Genomic DNA, 21,848 nt, shown 5'->3' on the forward strand with positions numbered 1-21,848 from the left:
TGTTACCCAGTTACTCCCCAAACAGCTGATTTTCCAATTGATGGTATGTAAACTTGTTACATATTGTGATTTGCAAGATAATATCGTAAACAAAACTCAAATAATCTAAAAGTAGTTAATTTAAAAGAGAAGCAACTAATTCATTTTCCATTCTCTCAACTCATTTTTGCAGATGGGAAGAAGCTGTTGTGACATTCTCTCACTATTCTAGTGCCAATAAGTGTCCCTTGCTGGAAATGGTTGAGTATCTTCCTGATTCATTTAAAGTAAGTTTTCTGCACATATTAAAGAAATGACTGCACAAAAAAACCTTAGTTATGTTACATCATTTGCCATTGTTTTTCTAATGCTGTCTTCACTAATACATATTATTATAAAATAGAAACAATATAAATTCACAAATTCATTTCATTGTATTTTAGTGATAGTTTCAGTTTGGCCAGTTTAATTTCTTTAGTATCAGAAAAAGTTCTTAGCTTCCTGAGGTCAATGAAGTTATAAGAATATAAAAGCAATAGAAAAAGGAATATAGAAGTGATGAAAATCAGAAGAGAATTGGGTTCAAACCCTTTGCGATATTTTCACCTTCTGAACTGTTAAATGATGCTACAGAAATGCTTTTTATTAAAATAGCAAGTGACTTGGTATGTATATATTCATAAACACTTCACATTTTATACTTGTAAACTAGCATGTAGCCTTGTAAAGTGCATAGTTTCATTATTTAACTCCTACATGTAATCTCTGGAGTTTTATGTCTTCAAAACATATACCATAAAATCTGACTGAATCATCACTTCCGTTAGATGACTGCTGTACTTGAAGGTCATTTTCTTCAGGTACAAACATTATATTCTTTCTGATGAATGTTATCTGTGTCGCCTTAATTCACTTTTCTGTTCATCTGCAAAGCTGGTTTTGGACAACTGCATAATTGAGTCTTCAGAGGAAAAGACAAGCCGAGACTTCTATGTAAGTGGATGAAAAAATTTTTGAAGGAAGTACATTTTACTGCCTTAGGATGGAATATGTCACAACGTGCCTGGCTATATGTTAGCAGTGGTACCTTATTTGGATAATAATGCAGTTAGAAAATCATCAGCTTGGCATTTAGCTACTAATACTGGACTAAATTCTAATCCCTCTTAAATATTTTCTATAGTTGCAATTATAGTTCTATAGTTAGTAAATTGAAGTCAGCCAATATTTGAACTTGATTTATGAATAATTCAGTAGTTATTCACCAATAACTGTATTTGAATCTGTGCTTTTAACATATATTTGGCAAAAAACTCCTCAGTATTAGGATGACTTTTAAAAGTCACTTCATCAGATACTAGCAATCTTCAACTATTAGCCTTTTCTTTTTTTCTCAGCAAAGCCACTGATTTAATTCTCTTTATTGCCTCTGTGACACGGAAATGAACACATTTTTGCCTTGAAAGTTTGGGAAGTACACAATATGTATACTTCAATATGTATGTCAAGTTCATATGAATAAGATACACTTATAGATGAATATCAGATCTTAACAGAAAACACAGGTGACTGATTTTATTTTATCCTTTGGGCTGTAAATGGCTTTGAAGTTCTGTTTCTGTAATCTTCATGCTTATGCATTTTAAAAAGTATAACATTAAACTTGAGCAATCTATAGACTTTATCTTTGCTGTGTTAATTCTTGCAATCTAGCTGGGCATCAGGTTATGGATATTTTAAAATATCAGTGATAGAAGACATATTATCTATTTATGCATATCAAAAGTAGTACAATTGTCATCAATAATTCAGCATTTCTTTTTTGTAAATTCTTGTCCAAAATCTTAGGCAGTAGATTGCTTTCACAATGATAAGGAGGCATGAATGTTCTGCAGTTATGTTACCTTTGAAACCATATTGAAAACCACCTTATCAATTATTACATTGGATTGTGTCTACAGCATTAACAGAAAGCTTGCAAATTTTCTGCTACTGTACATTTTCTTTATGTTGTGTTACCAAAGCCATGTAACTTTTAAATACAAGCTTTTCTTCAAAGTCAACATTAAAACAAATTACAATTATGAGAATGACCTTTTTAAACTGTAATATTTTAAGAAGAAATGTGTACTTTTTATTTTACAATTCAAAATGGCTGTTTGTTTCATCATCTTACAGTCACAGAAGTGTATCTCGATGGCATGTGTTCACTGGCAGAGTAACTAACAATCAGTATACATCACTGTTCTAATTACTTTGACACAATGTATCTTTTTTCTCTCTAAAGGATAATCTTTTTAAAATTAAGCACATTATCTCAGTCTTAGATTATCAGTTTCATCACACTTAAATGCTGGTGTATGTTTATTTTTCAGATTGAATATAACTTCAGATATCTTCAATGTCCCCTGACACTTAACAAGAAATTAAAGGATGGTGAAGACATTTTCTATGAACCACTTACCACTTTGAATGTAAGTTCTTTATTTTACTCTGACATCATTCCATGCTGTCTTGCTTTAGATAAAATCAAGAGGTTTGAATTTTTCATCATAATATTTCTTCTCCAAAGTCCATGACTCTGTGTATTTAAAGTATATTGGAATGAAGTATGGGCCAAAGTTCTTATAGTCTAAGTAATAAATAACATTTCTTTTAGGTTTAGATAAAAATTCTTAGTTTATTTAAAAAACTATGAATGTTTCAAGAGAACACGCTGTACGTGCAGGTAATACATCAAAGAAAACCATACTCCAGTTGTTGTAGTGACCATGCACTGGAATGTAAGGCTTTGAAAAAACTGACAAAACTGATTTTTTCACATGCTAATTGCAAAATACTTTCTGTGCCTAAACCAAATTTTGCTGTTCTTTCACATTGCTAGTCTGTTCTCTCATTCTTTGTAAGAAAATGTTTACAGAACAAAATTTCTGGCTTAATTTGATTACTTTCTGGGCTTCCTGTTGGCAATTAGACTTGGTATACTGTCTAATAATAATTAAGTATTATCTCATTAAATGTAACTAGAAAAGCTTGGTCATCTCACAGGTATAGTTGGCAATAGTCTGTACAGTTTCTTAAAGCTTGAAATAGATGAACAGAGAAGCAGGAGAGAAGCTGGATGCTGCAGCAGGCAGAGAAGGCAAGATAGTAATAGCTTTGGGCCAGAATGCATAAACAAAAGAACTTTGCAATATCTTACAGGCATTTTATTTTTCATTAGGCTAATATCCAAGTAAAGAAGGTGGCCTAGACAGTTTTGTAAGCACTTTACTTAGCTAGATGAGATAAGTTTGATCCTTCTGCTTTCTTGTTTTGTAGGCCATGGTACGCCACAATCGCATGGAGCTACTCAGTCATCCCGTGTGTAAAGAATATTTGCTTATGAAATGGTACGTGTATTTTAATGTGCATAAAATATAATATTGCACGTCAGGATGAAGGCTATTGTGCTTGAGAGTTGTTTACTAAGATGTAAATATTTATAGTGTTGACTGAAGCAAATCTCTTTTCCACATAACCTCTCATAAGCGTATTTAGAATATGCTGATGATTATCATCTAAAATGTAGCTTAGCATTTAGTAATGATTCTTTGATAGTTACAGCAAAGACAACCACTATCTTTGCTTCCACTTTATTGCAAAAGTATATAATAGGATTGCCGAGTTAAAAAGTAAAGGAACAGTATTTCAGAATGGCCAATACAGTTTTGTCCACATAAAGCTTGATGAACACATTCATCGCAAAGGGACGTTTTAAGAAATGTTTATTTCCTCATCTTGAAAACATTGTTGGCTGTTACATTTGGATGCATGCTCTTCTAAATTTGTAAAGTGTTGTAACTTTAACATTCTTACTTTCAAGGATGGCCTATGGGTTTCGAGCACATCTGATGAATTTAGGCATATATTCTCTCGGTCTCATCCCACTGACTCTTCTGGTCACTCACATACAGCCAGGAAGACCTTTGAATGGAACAGAGATCTATGAAGCAAGACCATTAGAATATGAGGTACTAAATTTTCTTACTGGTTACAATATGTTTAGGATTTTCATAGCAAAACGGTATGATTATTTATTTTTTTTCTAGAATTATTTATGATTTAGCAACTCTAAGGAGTAGAATTGATGTATATTTTTAAACATTCAGCAGCAACTTCTGTAGATAATTTTCAGTTCTCATTTCTTGTTTTTAACCTTTTCTGAAAGTTTTACTTCTGGTACATAGTTACTTCAGTTTCTTTCCTGAAGTGGATATTTCTTTAATGTTGAAGAAAAAAGATTAATGTGCATTTAATTATGAAAAGACAGAAAACAGTGGATTCTTTAGCTTTCTATGTCCTTTTAATTTTCAACCAAAATAACTGGATATTGCACATTTAAAATTTGACATAGAAAGAGTAGTCAATAACAAAGTGCTTTTGAATATTCAAATACATCTTTCTTTGCCCATATTATGTATTACTTTCCCTTTCAGGCACTAGCCTTATAAACTATGAGGCTAAGACAGAACAATTTTTGCTAGTCTGTATATAGGTATCTCATGTACAACAGTAGTGAAAAACCTAACAGCATAATTCAGTCACATATGGATGGAAAACTCTGGGAAAGGTTTTTAAGTGTATTGGATGTTGCCTATAATCCCTGTAAATAAATTTAAAAGAAGAAAAAAAGAAAAAATTGTGTTGTGCTAAAATGTGAATGATATACCCCCATTTTTGAATTATCATATCTCAAAATGAAAAACTTTATTAGGTAGCAAAGTACATATGCATCATACTGACTTTTGAATGTTTGTCTCTCAGTCACAGGTGTGATAGGTGTGAGGCTACTCTAGTAATTTATGAATATTGATCTCATTCATGGTATGCATTGGATGGAAATGATGCTTTAGTTGGGGCCATAAGGAAAGCAAGCAAGGATGAACCCTGTCTCAGGATAAGCCTGTCCTCTGTAGATACTTTGGGGTTGTTAAGAGACAAAACTCAAGCTTTTTTTCAGAGGCTGGAACTGGAATAATTAGGACATCATAGTGAACTGATGAAGTTAGACTTGCCAGGTCCACGGCTACAGGAGAATGAGGCTTTAGAAAAGAAGGACATTGGTGCAACTGGTTGATGTCCTTTTTGTAAGTGTTTCCTTCCTGCAGTTAAAACTAAGCAGTATTCTGTCTTTTAAGAAGGCTGTGTTGTCCCTAACCTGAACATTGTACTAGACTTCCAGAGAAGGAACTGCAAGTTCTGCAGTTTATTGAACTTGTGAGTACAACTCATACATGGTGTTACGCTCCTGTGTCCATGTGAAGGGCAGGAGAGTCACAGAGCTCTGGCTCCACAACGTGAAGTCATATATTCTGACAAGACATACCTGTGTCATTAGCCCTGAAACAGTAACATACTGGTGTTAAGGGAGACAAGTTTTGTTGTGTGGTGAACTTTTCAAAGGATCCATTTCAAGTAAGTGATTTTATCACTAAAACCAAGGATTTTGGCAAGAAAAAAAAAAAGAGGCAAGAAAATATTTTACAGTTCTTTTGGGAGAGAAAAGACGTAAAACTGAAATAGGAACTCAAAAAGGATACGCTAGTAGAAATATGAAATAAACTCAAGGGATATAAAAGGTTCATGAGGATATATGAAAAAGTCTGGAGAATCACATACCCAGCCCAGTGCATGCGGGATTCTCAAAGATTCAGAAGCCAGAACTAGGAGAACTGGAAGAATTCACACCCCACTAACTAATCTTCCTAGTGGAAGACAGCAGAATGGCAGGAGCTGCATACAGCAGACAGAGGAATGACTCAGGCTGACCCACGTCCTTGAATCATCAGAGGCTGGGTGGAAGAAGCATAGTTAGAAGAGGGAGTCCTGTCCTTCAATGAGGAATGGTGCCAGCTGATGGAGAAGCAGTACAATGAACAGGAGCCGTGAAGGTGCTGCCTGAAAGACTAGAGCAACAGCAGTATATGTGAAATGTCGTGCACTGGAGGAGACAGTGTCCTAATGACCCAGTAACAGGAATGGAGTGGGGAATGTCAGCTCTGTAGGGAGCACAGTGTTACAGAACATGGTGCTATACTCTTAACCCAGGTTAAAGAGGGACATGCTGATGTGTATTGCAGCACGACTGAAAAGTGAGTGCCATGAATTTGTGGTCTGCCTATAAGTTAATGAACCCCTCAGGTGGGGAATTAGCTCTACAAGTTGAAAGATTAAATTCACTATTGTTATCTATGCCAAAAGAAGGCTTTTCACAATAAAGTTGTCTTTGCCTATACTGGTTGTAAAGGGAGACATCAAAGGGAGCAGCCACATAAGGATGCCAGGACTTCCCGTTTGTCCAAAGACTTCTATTGCCATTCTGGATACCGCAATATGATAGTGAAGTTATGGACAACAGAATTTGTCTTTATGTTCACCCAGTGGCAAAACATACTGAAAATATGGCATAAACACTGCACTTTCAGTTCCCAAACTCAAGTAGTAGTAATAAGGAAGCTGCACAGCAACTATTTATCATGGGAACGCTCAAACTTTCATACGTGGTTTGAATTACTTAAACACGAGATCCATGACATGGATTTCACAATAAATATTTGTAAAACACAATTTGGATAGTAATAAGTTTATTTGAAGCAAGCTAACAAAGTTTCTTAACTTGGCAATATAATGTTTATGTAGTAGGTAGAGCTGAAATAAATGTTCATTTAATAATTTCTAATTTGTTTTGTGCTCTGATTTTTGTTTCAGAACTCATACTTCACAAGGGTGTGTATGTGTTTAGTTTTAATTATGAGTTTACTGGGAATCTGCAAAGAAATATTTCAGCTCATTCAGCAGGTAAATACACAGAGAAATAACATTAATCAGACAGTGTGCTTGCATAGCAGTTTGTGTGATATTGAAGTAAATCTGATTTTTCCCTAATTAAAAGGGACATACCAATTTATATAAGATTAAAAGTGAGAAGAGGATTTAAATAGTGTCTTGTATTCAGTCCTCTAATGATGCATGGCTTGTAAATATGTATATGTCTCTCTTAAATCCTAGAAATTGAAATATTTGTTGGATTACTCCAATCTACTGGACTGGACAATTTATACTACAAGCATAATTTTTGTGTCTTCTTTATTTATTAATACACCAGCTCATTTGCAGTGGGAATGTGGAGCAATTGCTGTATACTTGTCTTGGATGAACTTCTTGCTTTACCTTCAACGGTAAAAGTTGTTTACATGCTTTACAATAAAATACTTCTAATATTTTCAGATATTTTATATATCCTAAACCGTGACTGATCAAGTGTGATAGCCCTATTTTTTATTTTTATTTTTTTCAAGCTATACAAGTTTCCAGATTAGGACCATAGGAATTTTTTAACCTAATGAACTGTAAGGTAATTTTCAGTGTTTTTCATGTAGAGAATCACAGCCTGTGTTATGGCAACTAAAGAAATAGGATGTATTTTCATGTTAAGTAAGCAAAGCCACCACATACGTCTTTTTAAAAACATGTTTCATTATACTGCACAGGCGTTCACTTAAAAAAAAAAAAGGATATGAATTACAAGAGGCAAAAGGAAGTCTGTTTTTATAAGTAATACCTGGGAGAAGGTAAATTCTATCATTTTACAAATTAAATGGCACGCCCCACTTTTCTACACCGTAGTGTCCTGTAAAAGAATTATAGGATGAAATTATTTCTTTAGTTGACATTAGGTCTATTTATTGCCATTAATGATCTTAATGCTGTCACTGGTACAATAGTGTCCAAGAGTTATGGACCGCAGGAGAGCTGGGTGGAGGGAAAAATAGTGTGGGTGTAGTGCTTAAGACTAATAAATTAAACATGTTTGTGCCTGAGCAGGACTGCCTTGCACAAAGATGATGTGTGGCTCATCAGCAAAAAAGTTGTGATTTGGAGCTGTTCAGAAAATGATGACAGTATGTGATAACACTGCATATATGCTCTTCTGATTCTTATTGTATATATGCGCTAACCACCCCCATGAGGTTTGGCAGACAGAAAAACACTGCATTTGCTGATTAATTTCAGGATCAGTTTACCCTTGTTGGGATGTTTAAGGACAAGGTTTGTAAACAGAATTAATGTCATAGAGAGTATCTTTATAGCACTGCTTCTGCTGGCAAGCCTTGTCCTCCATGTGTCTTGACCTTAGATGACTAATAAATGAGCGTGTCCTCTCTGCTGTGTGCTGTGGGCAAAATGGGGGTTTAATCTAAACAGTAACAAGTAAATTCATGATTGCCCAACCTTCCTTCTTCTGCTAGATCAAATGCTTCCCTGGCCTCCATATTTTTCATTTGTATAGCAGTAGAACTTTACACATAATTTTCCTAACTCATTCAGGCTGCCTCTTCTCAAAGGAACCTGTAGCTCCATTGACTTCAATGGAGTTTTGCCTGAGAAATGCCTAATAAATAGAAGATCAGGTTTGCTTTACTTCCAGCTTGATCTTTTCAGCCTTGCACATAATATTGCAGGGGGAAAATCCTGTGGAGGGATTTTCTCAGTTGCTACTGTTGTAGCATAAACCAGTCATCTGGTCCCTGAATCTGGCAGAGGACATAAATTCCCACGTTCAGGTTTGGAGGGAAAAGTAGTTTAATCCGCTTTACGACAATTCATGTTCTGAGATCTAGTTTTTATTTATGCCAAGAACGGGAGAGGCTTGCTGGATGTTGTTGGAAACACAGGTGTCTTAAAATTGTGCTACTCTTTCTCTTCCTGAGCAATGTGGGTTTTTTGTTTGCTTGTTTTCCATACTTCGTACTGTCATAAAAAGCAAAATCTTTTTAAATCAGGCATGTGGCTGCTAGATGGATGATGGTGCCAGTTGTCCTTTGTTCTGGTTGCTAAGCAGCAAAAAATGAGATAATTTCCTAATGTTATTATTCGGAGTGCAATAGTTGTACAATATTGTACTGTCTGTGGTTATGGAGAGAGTAAAAGTTGTCCATGAAAAATAATATCTTGAAGTACTTCTCTAGTGCATTAAAATATAAGATTACGTAGTTTAGGCTTGCTGTAAATAAGACCACTTGCATTCTTTTGGATGTGAAAGTACAACATGTTCGTACCATCTCAGAATGTCTCGGAGAGGCAAAATGTCTCTTTTCACACATGAAAATCAGGATTACTTATTGCCTTACATAAATAACTGTAAGGGACTCTAACTTCAGTATTTAATTTTACATATCTTTCCTGTTTACTTATTGCCTAGATTTGAAAACTATGGCATCTATGTTGTGATGTTCTGGGAAATTTTGAGGACTTTGATTCGGATTGCTGTCGTTTTCTTTTTCCTGATATTGGCCTTTGGACTAAGTTTCTTTGTCCTTTTGGGTTCACAGGTTAGTTGAATGGCATAGTTAATTTTATCATTATAAATATTATTTTTGACTAAAGAATCTCAAGAGATTATTTACAAATTTCATCGGTTCGGGTTTTTTCTTGATTTTGGTATTTTTCTTTTTGCAGCAAACGTATAGCACGCCTCTTCTTTCTGTAATGAAGACATTTGCAATGATGCTGGGAGACATTAATTACCATGATGCATTCCTTGATCCACTACTAAGCAATGAATTGCCATATCCATTCCTGAGTTACACAGTTCTCATTATATTTACCTTGCTTATTCCAATCCTTCTTATGAACTTGCTAGTAAGTGAATGACTTATTAATATGCAAAAGTGGTTAAGCACAGGTTTATGCACAGGTTTATACACAGTTTTAGCATACAGAATTCCTTTAGTGCTGATTCATGACATTCGTTCATTATTTAATGAACGGATATTTTCAGTAACATATTAAAAGGCTGCCTTTCCCTGGACTCATTTTTCCTCCAGTTCACTGTTCTGAGTATTTTCCCACAGTTAACTCTTGCAGGGTTATCTTGTATGTCTTTAGGTAGTAACTGTGATGGAATTTGAATTGGAGCTGCAAGGTATTACTATGAGGTCTTGATAAAGAAAATTGGGGAACAATGATTTTAAGAAGTACTTTGATAAATGCATGCCTTCTAGACTAGACATAGTCTTAATGGTTCAACCCCTTGCTGTATCATAACCTAGCACTAATGATATTTTTTTTAAAAAGCCAAAACCTAGATCTTTGTTGCACACAAACAGCAGTCAACAGTAGTGTTAAAACTAACTAATGAGCCTGACCTGAACAAAAAGAATCAGAAAACTTGGTAATGGTGAGAAAGGGAGAAAATATGTAATACATCTTCAGCCATGTTCCACTGATTTTAGGAAATCAGGTTTTTATATGAGCTGAGCAATAAAAATCAAACAATTCAGGTTTTTTAAGTTATTTATTGCTGCCATGATCCTATTCAATCAAGAGGTCAACAATTTTTTTAACATAACAGCAGTAATGAAGAATCGAAAAAAAGGGATGTTATTCTTGACAAATCTTTGAAGTAGCTCTTTAGTACCTTACTGGTAGACAGATAGTTGGCATTAAAAAAGCGTACTACATTGCTTGATATGGATTTTCCAAATATGCACAAAAGGGGTATGTTTCCAAATTCAAGTGAAACAAAATAAATTTTACTTTAGAGTAATTTTGGATTTAAATGTGAATAAGAAATACAATTGAAATCACAGACTATGAAAAAATAGATAATGTAATCTTTCTTGGTATTTTCAGATTGGTTTGGCTGTTGGGGACATAGCTGAAGTACAAAAATATGCTGCACTCAAGAGGATTGCAATGCAGGTAAGTAGCATACCATAGAAGCACCAACTATAGGAAGTAGATACTTAGAACACCATTCAGGTAATTAGCTGATTTATCATCAACATCTGTAACTAACATCTTAGCATCTCTGTAAAGCGACTTGGTGAACATGGGTATCATATTCTGAATCTCATTTTCAGTCATGTGAGTCATTGTCAAGGAAATGTATAAGCAAATGCATTTTTAAGGAACTTTTGAACAGTCAGTTCAATGAATCTGAGTTATTCCAACAACAGAATCTCAAAATGAGTAAATGCAATGTGTGAAATTGGAGAGTTGCCTTTTAAGGAGAGAATTGATGCAATGGAAAGAAGGTTAAGGTACACAGAAATCAGAAGGACAACAAACTCATTGCAGTATACGGAAGGCTCCTGCTGGTCTGTGTCCTAAGGAGATACTATGCAATAACTAAGGAACTTAATGTCACATTTCTAAATGGTTTTAGTTACCTTAAGATGTATAAAGACACCTAACAGAATTTCTGTTGAAATCAGAAGAGTTTAGTAACCTACATGCTTTTGAAAACAATATACATCTTAGATATCTGTTTTCAAAGTAGCTTTTGCAAATGTAGCCCTTATGGCTTACATACCAGGGCTAGGGCAATAGCACAACTTCATAAAATTTTAATTTTAAGAAATACTAAATTTAGCATATAGTTTTCAAAACCTTTTTTTCCTTGTGAACTGTACATCAAGCTTGACTTTCACAAGTGGAAATACACACAGTATACACCTATCAATCAAATAAAGAATAAAGATTACTTCTCCCTAATGTGTTCTTAGAAACTGTCTGTGTACATGCTTCCTTGAAGTTCTGCTCAAAGTCTGTGTTGTGAGAGGAGCTGACCATTTGTAACACTGATGCAGGGAGTGGCTTTGCCTATGTTCCCTGCTGGCTCCGCTTTTTCTAAAAAGTTTCAGAGCCTACCTAGTGGCTGAGCATAAAGAAGAGAGGTGTGCACAGACAGAATGCCCGAAAACGAGAACAGCTCAGAAATAACTTCTGGCAGTCCCGTACTTTCAATTGTGTGCTGTACTTGCTTAGTTCAAGTGTATTTGAAGAATTCTCTTTTAGAGTAACATTTCCTCCCAGGAGATATTTCTTTTGCTAGAGATACAGATGACTAAAGCAGAGGTATAAGGGCAGTTCTTGTAGCAGTTAGTGCATTTCACCTGTTTAGGTATTTCTTTGCCAACGGAATGCTCAGGAAGGATGGTGTCCTGCAACTTCAGACAGTACTATGAAATCTTTATTAAGCATGTAACTTTATACTGTACATCCTGTTCTTTTAGATACATATGCTCAGTATTTCTGTAGCAATTTGAGAATGACTGGAAAGGTGGCATCACCTGAAAAGGCACTCATTCATATATAACATACGTGTTCTACCCAAGGGAAAACTCCTTTTCCCACGGGCATTCCACTGGCATCTTAATCTATACTGACTCTGTCATAATCTAGTAAAAGGATACAGTACAATTAAAGAGAGAAAGATCACTCTCTTTCCTATTATTATTTGGTCACCTGTGGCTACAATAGATATTCTTGACATCTAGAATTAGTGAGACTTGACAACTAGTAATAGTGATTTGAATATAATGACATCATGGTTATTGTCACAGGATAACGTGTCTTTATTTTAAGAGAATATGTCTTATTCTAAATACAAAACTATGTTCAGGTTAATCTTCACACCAACTTAGAGAAGAAGCTACCGTTTTGGTTCTTAAGTCGGGTGGACCAGGAATCAATCACTGTATATCCCAACAGGCCAAGATACTGTGGATTTATGGTAAGATGGTGAATCTTAGACTGAAGAATTCTTAGTAGAATGTGATATGATCAACTTCCTTTGTACACAGATTGCTAGGAACATTGCATTAATAAAACTCAATCGTTAACTGACATCAGTGGAATCGTGATTCGACCTAGACTGTCTTCAGTGAAAATGATAAATCAGTTTGAGTGCAAGCTAACTTATTCAGATATAATTAGTGTTTGAATTCTCAGTGATCTGTGACTTTACTAAGAGAGACAAGCTACGGAAGTTATTCAGACAGAAAATAGAATTAGTCTCTTTTGGCATTTATTTGTTTACTTGTCATTTCAGCTGTTGTTGGTAGGCTGAATTTTCTGATTAAACAAATTTTGCAAAACAAACGTATACTATACAAAAAATAACTTCATAACAGAAACTCTTTTCAACTTTAACACTTTGTGGAGACTGTTACCATTCACTTATTTGGGATTTTTAATCTATTGCCAGAATATAATATCTGATTTCGGTTTGGTTCCATGTTTTGTTTAGAGCGTGTTCCAGTATTGCTTTGGGTGTGAGGACTCTACCACAGATGCACAGAGCACGGATACAACATTAGAACTGGAAGTTCTGAAGCAGAAATACAGGTATTCGTTGTGTTATTTTACTGCTGTAAAAATAAGTAGAACCAAAAAGTGTTCTAATGCTCCATACTGTACCTAAAAAATAAAATTTGATGTATCTAGTGTCCTTAAGTAAGCTCCCTCACTATGGTAACTTAGTATTTTATATTCTGTAATGTATTTACCTTCAAAATACTTCTGTGGTAAAGAAATATTTTTATCCCATGGTAGAGAAAGAGGACAGGCTTGTTTGCTCATTAAAGTAAACTCAAGTAATGAGGAAAATGCATTTTCATTTCAGAATGAGAGGTTTGTGTATAGAGGTTTTCAAGGGTTATTTTAAACTCACAATTGATGTAATTCCAATTGGTTTGCAAATATACACAATCTGTAACTGACTTTCCACTGGTCCGATGGTAAAACTGCTTCAGATTGTTTCCCCAAAAATGGATTGGTGTCCTGGTTCTCCTTTGAACAAATCATGTATCCCAAAGCCTCGGAAGGAATTCTCTGTACTTACTTTTACTCATCTTACCAATATATCCGTAAGAATGGTTTCAGAAAAGCCTTCTATGAAGGTACAGCTAGGAAAATCTATTCTTTCTCACTATATCTCACTCTCCCCTGCTCTTTTTTCCTCTCTTTTTTTTCTTTCTCCTTTTTATTTTAATCTACTAAATTTTTGTCTTCCTGCATAGATTCTGATTAAGTATTTTTTTGCATGAAGGACTCAGCAAGAGTTGAAGGGGTGAGAACACACCCTACAGATGGAAACCATGGAATTTAACAAGTCTTTCTTCAAATCCGTATATTAGGAACCAGCACAGAACATACTTTTCTTTTTTTTCCTCCCTACAAAGAGGGAAGAAAACTATTATTTTATAAAATTATAAAATTATCTGGAATAGAATAACTTGTTGCCATTTCGCTATGGAAACTTATATTTACTGCTCGGAAAATATTGGCTGAAAACTTTGGTTTACTATGTTGCCAGTATATTTTTATTGTCAGAGTTCAAAATAAAGTTCTGTTCCTACTGAAGCTAGTGGCAATCAGTGCTGAGTGTATATGTGTTTGGTTTTTGATTTGGGGTGGGATTTTTTTTTTGCTTTGTTAGCTAATTGCTGCATTATTTTAATTCTTGTGGAGAAAAAAGGCAACTATGTCTAAAGAAGTCCCAAACTGTTCTTCACAGAGAACCTTTTCAGTCACAATGTATATTTCATGCTGTAATTTTTTAAGTCTAGGCATTCTGAAAAGTGAATTTTCAAAAAGCCTGTTTGGTAGTTTTATGAAGACAGTTTCTAGACACATTTGCCATTTCTTTCATTTTTTCTTAAAAGGTAACAGATATTGTGTTCTGTATGCGTGATGCTAACTGATGTTAACTCTTTGCATCAATTGCATTTTGGATAGCACTTTAAAAGAGATCAGTAAGTGCCTCATCAGTATCTGTTATATGCTGTTAAAGTAGTTCTGAAGTTCACTAAATGTTTGTGGATGCTTAATTGCCGTTGCAAATCTGGGTCTTTTTTCTTGCCCGACTACTTCAGTCAATAGGAAAATCTTTTGATAGAACTGTTCAGAATTTTATTTTGAGAGTGAGGTTTCTCTTACCTTAAGTATATAGTAAGTTACTTTTCTCAAGAACCAGGAATTTGTTCTTTAGTCCTATTTCCTGAAACCTGGAGAGAAGTACCACAGCTTGAAAAATTAAATGTACTCCAGATAATATTCTTTGTTAGCAGAAGGGTGAAGTTGAGGACTGTCAGGTCTTTTACATGTGTAATTTTAATGACTAAAATGTCCTTTGAAACCAAATTACAAAGCCTGCTGTATGCATATTTTTTTCTTTTCTGTTTTTTTAGGCTCAAAGATATATCAACACTGTTGGAAAAGCAACATGACCTCATTAAATTGATTATCCAAAAAATGGAGATAGTGTCAGAGGCTGAGGATGAAGACAGCAATGATTTATTTCAACACAAGTTTAGGAAAAGGCAGTTAGAGCACAAGAATAGTAAATGGGATACAGTGTTAAAAGCTGTTAAAACAAATGTGCCTAATCCAAGCACAGAAAAGAACAATAGCTTCTTCTAGACCTGGCTATGATATCATGTTGTATTATAATTTTGTTTTACTTTAGGGTCACTTCTCTTATTGTCTGTGCATAATGTTAATGTGACACATCATGTATTCAAGTATAAAAAAGGCCAGATCTGAAAAAGGGATGCAGGTGCTCAAGACAGTATTTAAGGAGACTGAAGATGTCTACACCCAAAACTGTGATCCTAAAAGCGGCTGGCTAATCAGGAAAGTGCCTAACTCACCAGATGCCAACCTTGCTGTCCTGACAGTTCCCAAGGCTTCTGTCTAGATCTTTTCCTGGATTTGGCCCTAATACTCTTAGGTCTGTACTTAATTATGTTATTTTCTGTTACAAATATTTTTAGAATTTCCAACTTTTTAGAAATTCAAACTCTAATCATTTAGTATTCAAATGTTTTGAAAGAGCCAATGGGCTTTATGTAGCTTAAAGAAAAAGTATGAAACTAACCTGACAGATTGCATTGGAAGTTTTGCTGAGTAAGGACTGCAGGATCAGGCCTGAAAGGTAAGAAATAAAAAGATCATGAAAATGTAATGTAAGGAAAGGACTGTTGTCTTTTGTAGATAACTATATGCAATTCTCAGAGAGATCATTTGTACTAGCATGCATATAGCAACGATAGAATGACATGTTAAATATTAGTCATTTACAACTTGCTGTCCTGATACTGCTAATGTGATTTTGGCCTTCCTGATAACCTGAAAACTGACCTTGCTACTTTAATCTGCACTTTGGTTTTATTATTTATTTACTGGATATTCAGTGCATTATGTAATATACAGTAAGATATCAAATGTGGAAATAAACATGAATTAAACTGTGTTTAAGTACCTGAGTATATTTGTTTCAAAAACAGTGCTAATAAACTAATTATGACTATATGTGGTTATAATGCTCTGTGGTCTGCTGTTGAATTCAGACATTTTCTTTAAGAACTTAATAGACGTTAATTCTTCATGTAAAGAACAATTATGATTCCTGTTTATTTAAAAGGTAGCCACCAGAAGGTAATTCATACTGTACAGAACTTGTCCAATCTTCAGAAAACACAGGAAGATGCACTGTGGATTGGTGTGACTTGTGCCTTAAAATTGCCATGGATGACGGGCTGTTCAGTAGGGAAAATGCTTTCTCACCCAACTGCTTTATGGCAGCTTTGAGATTTTAAATCCTTGCCTGCTAAAACAGAGAAAGGAGGAGGTTATTACTGGTTTTGCCTATTCTACTACACTTGCTAAGGTGAATAGTTGCTTAATATCAAATGGTGGATGGCATCTGTAGAGATTCAGGAAACATTTGGAGTTTGTTTCTCTTCACTAGCAAGATTCATTGATACCTTTGAATCCTGTGGCATAAAGCCACGCCAGTTGTAACTGAAGATGTTTGTTGTCAAAGCTGAAGTTCTGTTCTGGGTTTGCCTCCCAGAATCTGCATAGGCATTTTGCATTTAAGTGGTCCTGTACTAGTTTAGTTAAGTAACAATTTGAGGCAGAAAATAAGCACTTGGCTACTGCGTTCACACAGGAAACTGGGGACACGGACATACGCATTGCTGTGTGACTGTGTCCACAAGCGTGCTCCTGGGTGCCCCAGAGGCCCCATCCTTAAGTCTGCCTCTGGATCCCGTTCTAGCTGTGCTGTTGACATCTACCGTGTACCATCACTCTTGCACACCCAGGTGGAGAGAAATGCGGTGCATAGATAATGGAGCATAACCGTGTCTCCAGTTTTCTCTTGACGAGGAGAGGATGAGGAAGGTGTGCTGCAGAGCAGGCTGCGTCTGCCCTGCAGGCTGCAGGAGGAGCAGCTGTGGGTTCTGCTTCGGGACCCGGTCTGGTGTGACACAGAGAAACAGGGAGAGAGAACCGGTAAGCAGAGTCGGAATCAAGGAAGTAAAATTGAAGGTAACTGTAGTCATTGAAGTTGCATTGTGGCCTCTAAACTCAAATCTATTCCTACGAATAGGCTGTTTGGATTTTCTGAGCTACTGTGCATCTGCAGCTCCCTCTGTCAGTGAAAACAGGAATTTCCAGGTTCTCAGCATAAGGCCAAACTTGAAAAATGTAAACTTTTAATTCTTAAAGCCAGAAAAGTAATTTTAAGTTCCTGACAATCTGTACCATTAACACTAGATGGCAGTGAGTGATAACATTTTTGAAGAAGTAAATTGGGCCTAAATGCATAGTTTAGGTGAAGAGGAACAGCAGTATGGTTACAGCAGAAGCAAAGTAGTCAGCATTTGTAGTTTTGAAGTTTAAGCCTTTCAAGCCTCTTTAAGCAGAACTCTGAGACATTTATACACAGCATCCTCTCAGGACAAGGATTTAATCTTTTCTGAGCTTTTAACTTAGAATTTGAGAAATGTTTTCCTTTTTTTTTTTTTTCCTCCCCCCTCAGACTTTGGTTCTTTCACTCATTTAGCAGCTGTCATTATGGTGGAAAATATGGGTAACCATATCCACCCTTCCCACATACACATCCAAAGCTGACCCTATCGCTGTTGCATAGTTTGCCTGCATGGAGGACCATTTGATGGTGGGTGTTAAGAAATTTCCAGATCGCTAAGTGGTTTTGTTTTGTTGTATTTTATTTTCTGTGACTTAGCCGTAGCAGCTTCACAGCCTGTTGAAATTCTTAGCAACAGCTCTTCCACAAGTCAGAGTGACTAGGCAGCTTGGACATCCAACGTGGAGCTAAACCCAGTATTGGCACATTATTAGGAAGCCAAATGCACGTCATGGCATACAGAAGTGATTTTTGGTAATGCAAATGCTTCTGACAAACTCCGTAGTATGTCATAATACCATTTATAAAGGTAAACTCATCCATACGATTAAGTAAATTCTTCACACTTCTATAATGTAAAAGCAGTTATTAAAGTTCATCTGTCATATTTTCAACTCTCTGGATTTAAGGAAAAATTACCAAATATACATTATTTACTGGGTAGTTTGCACACAAAGAGGTAGTTGAATAGGTATTGGGATCTATGACACATTGGTTTAGGTAGTTGCTCCTGGGTTTGGTATGCATCCTCAGGCTACCGAGGCCATCGGGACAGATTGGCAGAGAAATGGTCAGCTCCACTGTGGTGACAGTAGGACTATACAAACCAAGGGTGGTAGAAAAGTTTATGGTGGTTGGGATACGGAGAGTGCCTGCAGAGCAGGACTCTCCTGCTCCTACACAGAACCAAAATTGGCCAGTTCCTGGAAGAATACATAGAAAGTCAAAAAAGATGTTTCCTGCAGTTTAAGGTAAAGACACAGGGTTAGAGCCTGGCTTTTAAGCTTCATGAAGGAGCAGTTCTCAGCAGATATGGAAATAGCAGTGGAGAGAAAACAGTTAAACCACCTGTCTGCTAATTACTATGCAAACAAACCCCAATTTTGGTCAACAGTTTTTATACGGAAAGACAGATCGAAGGTATTTTATATTAGCTAATATCATAGCATTGAATTAGTTATTTATCTGTCTGTGGAAATCATCAGACCGATTATTTAATTGCCTTGTGATAGAAATATATAATAGAGTCTAAGTACAAAAAGTATAGAGCTTAAGAAACTTAATACATGTAGTATCAATTGGAATACAAATCACGATTATGTTGGAAAAGAATTGTGTAGACTGAGGTGAAGATACTGGGCCATTTTGGCAACATCTAGACGCAATCCAGTTAGATATGTCCAGGTATGTTAACTGGCAGTGTCATCATGTGAATTTTTAAATTCACACATAGGAATTAACATGGATAAATTCAACTGAAGTTGATTCTTTTGCTGTGAATATGGTATCTGGAAACCACGATGGGTGTATATCTGTATCCAGATATATCTGTATCCAGCGTCTTCCCCCCACTGCATCTGCTGCCACTTGCAACTGTCTTCAGTGCCCATCAGGCCTCTGCAAAGCTACAAGAACAAAAATGCTAAACCCAGCTGAGTAAGTCCTTCAAGCACATCAAAAATGAAGAAATTCAAATTTAGAAGGAAAAGACAGAGTTGGGTTCATGTGTTCAGCTTGGGTAGGATACTCAGTGAAGGCACCACCACCTTTATTTTGTTGTCCTGAGAGCAAGGTACCTATAGGTAACAGTTTTTTATACATATTTATATTTATATAGAAGTTGTATTTTAGATAAAAGCTGCAAAGCAGAGAGTTCTTGTCATCTATAACCCTATTTTTTTCCAATGGGATCTTGCTCTCACATATCCATGGTGATGACAGGAATATAGTATTTGAGATACTTAATATGACCGCTCCACTGCGGGAGGGAAACAGCTTTGCTTGTGGGAAATGTCAGCATCTCCTCTGGTCTATGCCACTGCTGTAGTACAGCATCCAGCGTGTTACAGGTGGACTCTACGTACACAATTCCTTCTGTAAAAATAAATAACTAAAGAAAAATTCTGCATTTGCATGTTCAAGACAGATCTTGCTGGGAGTGTGATGAAGAGGAACCAAAGAAGTATTTGTTCTGGTCAAAAAACAGGATTGTTATCATTCAGCACAGGCTCATTTCTCACATTTACTAAGACACATGGGATGTACATCACTTAGAGAAGAAAAAGATAAAATGTGAGAATGCTGTTCGTTCATCCTGCTGTTGGCCCAAAACTGTTTTGGTTCCCATCGTGGTCAGCCTCTACCAAAAGCAGAGCAGTAATAAACTGCATCCATTGCTCTCCAGCCCAGGAACTTGTAATGCAGTTGCTAATTGTTGATATGAAATTTAACTTCTGGTGTAGAAAGAGAAACGTGCTGAGGTTTGCCTGTGGCCTTGACAGTCTGCAAGGGCGTTTTATGTACTGTGAGGCCTCACTTTGTTTATTGTCAAGTTAAGAACTCTGCTAGTGGTTTAGTCTGGTGTCTGGCCAGGAGGTGGCTTTATCTGGCCTTGCCCACAGGACATCAGCATTTCTAAAATGCTTTTGGACAAAATGGATACCTAAAAGCAAATTTGTCCTCAGAGCGATACTGCTCTATTCAGCAGAGGCAACACCTTGGCTTGATGGAGTTGCCGAAAGGTTGGATCCTTGCTCGGACACTGCGCAAGCATACAGCCTTTAAGAAGTTGCCTCTCTGTTTCATGTAGACAGAAAGCAAACTAGCTCACTGTCTGGAGGAAACAGAGGCAACTTCTTCAACCTAAACAAAAATGTAGGTTACTGCATGCATGCGTTTATAGCTGACCATCTGATTGTAATATTACACCACATACTTATAATGAAAGTCTTTATTTTTACTGACATATATACATATTACATATCATATATATTTTGTTTAGTATGTGTGTCATATATACAATATATGGTTACAAATATTATATATAAAAAATAGATGGCAGGTATTTCATCCTTATGAGAGTGGCAATCAGTACACGGGGTCATGGTGTGCCCCATCCCCGGGTCGAGGCAGTCAGTGGGCAGAGGGGCACCTCGCCCCTGCGCTCTGTGGGACAGGCTGGAGTCTGGCCCTCCCAGGGCCCACCTGGGAGAGATGCCTCCTCTCGTTGGATTTTAACCGAGAGGAGGCATCTCGGTTGTCAATATGCAGCAAAAGACAAGACGACAGCGTGAATCTCAGACAGCTCCAGTAAGTTTATAGGATGCTCTGAGCATGATTACCTCATTTGGTTTTGAAAAGACCTAGGATTAGCATTTCAAATCCATATCTGGTCTAAGTTTGGGCACTGACTATTTCTCCCTTAAGAAAGCTAGCCGATAGTCCTGTAAAATGTGTACTGCTTTGTGAACAAGTTTAACAGAAAAGGTAGTTCTGCATTACTTCAGCCTTTAACTTCAACCCAATAAACTATCATAATTAATAGAGCTGGACTGATTTCATTTCACTACAATTTGTTCCCTTGCTAGTTACAGTAAGACTTTCTTTCTGAGCGTGTAAAAAAACCTCAGTTATTTCATGTTTCTTCATTAGTATATAAAACTAGCCAAAAGATTTCACCACTCTCTTCATTCCTTCATCTGACTCAAATAAATGATATTTTGCTTTGAAAAGGTCTCTGTTATTCTGTAATATAAGCAAATAAGTACTGGTGGGTGTAAAAATACATGCTACAATTACATCAGGTGAGACAGGGACAGATGACCACAATCAGAAGCCTGCACCTTCAGCCTCCTGCCCACCAGACAGGCAGGGTCTTGTGGAAGGACTGACGGCGATCCAAAAGTCAGGCTGTTACAACCAAGGGAAAACAGCTGGAGAAGTGAAAGTGTTTCCCACAAAAACTTGTTACAGGAAGGTAAGGCCGAAATATGTGTTGCTAAACACTATAAAAGGACCTTAGAAAGTGAAGGTGGCTGCCTGAATACGCCTCTGCTGCCTCCAAGCCACAGCATCAGCTGTGGCCTGAAGCTGGGAAGCCTCCCATGACCTGGTGGTTCCTGGTGTCTATTCCTCCCTTATACCAAACCCAACTATTGCTTTCCCATCTGCCTTCACAGCAGCTGAGGTGGCTCTATGATGTCTTCTATGCCTGAGATCAGGTGTGTGATGGATGTCACCACAGGGAGAGGTCAGGCACAGGGTGGCACAGAGGGTGCCACCCCTCGGTACCCCTTCCAGGACAGGGCACAGCTGAGGCTTC

The 21,848-nt window shown here is 36.5% G+C and overlaps 1 protein-coding gene across 1 annotated transcript in view; it reads left to right on the forward strand.

The window, feature by feature from the left end:
• Positions 1-15,231, forward strand: part of TRPA1 (transient receptor potential cation channel subfamily A member 1) — a gene marked incomplete at both ends in the record, with an annotated part of 36,234 nt that extends 21,003 nt beyond the window's left edge. Inside the window, 13 exons of the mRNA XM_082311313.1 lie at positions 173-266; positions 913-972; positions 2,355-2,453; positions 3,301-3,371; positions 3,845-3,992; positions 6,730-6,819; positions 7,030-7,199; positions 9,224-9,353; positions 9,481-9,663; positions 10,657-10,725; positions 12,431-12,541; positions 13,058-13,155; positions 15,000-15,231. Coding sequence (XP_082167439.1) covers positions 173-266; positions 913-972; positions 2,355-2,453; positions 3,301-3,371; positions 3,845-3,992; positions 6,730-6,819; positions 7,030-7,199; positions 9,224-9,353; positions 9,481-9,663; positions 10,657-10,725; positions 12,431-12,541; positions 13,058-13,155; positions 15,000-15,231 — 1,555 coding nt within the window. The remainder of the gene's footprint in view (positions 1-172; positions 267-912; positions 973-2,354; positions 2,454-3,300; positions 3,372-3,844; positions 3,993-6,729; positions 6,820-7,029; positions 7,200-9,223; positions 9,354-9,480; positions 9,664-10,656; positions 10,726-12,430; positions 12,542-13,057; positions 13,156-14,999) is intronic.
• Positions 15,232-21,848: the final 6,617 nt, after the last annotated feature.

The sequence above is a fragment of the Platalea leucorodia genome, assembly GCF_965183815.1.
Source record: "Platalea leucorodia genome assembly, chromosome: 1".
In the NCBI taxonomy this organism is placed as follows: domain Eukaryota; kingdom Metazoa; phylum Chordata; class Aves; order Pelecaniformes; family Threskiornithidae; genus Platalea; species Platalea leucorodia.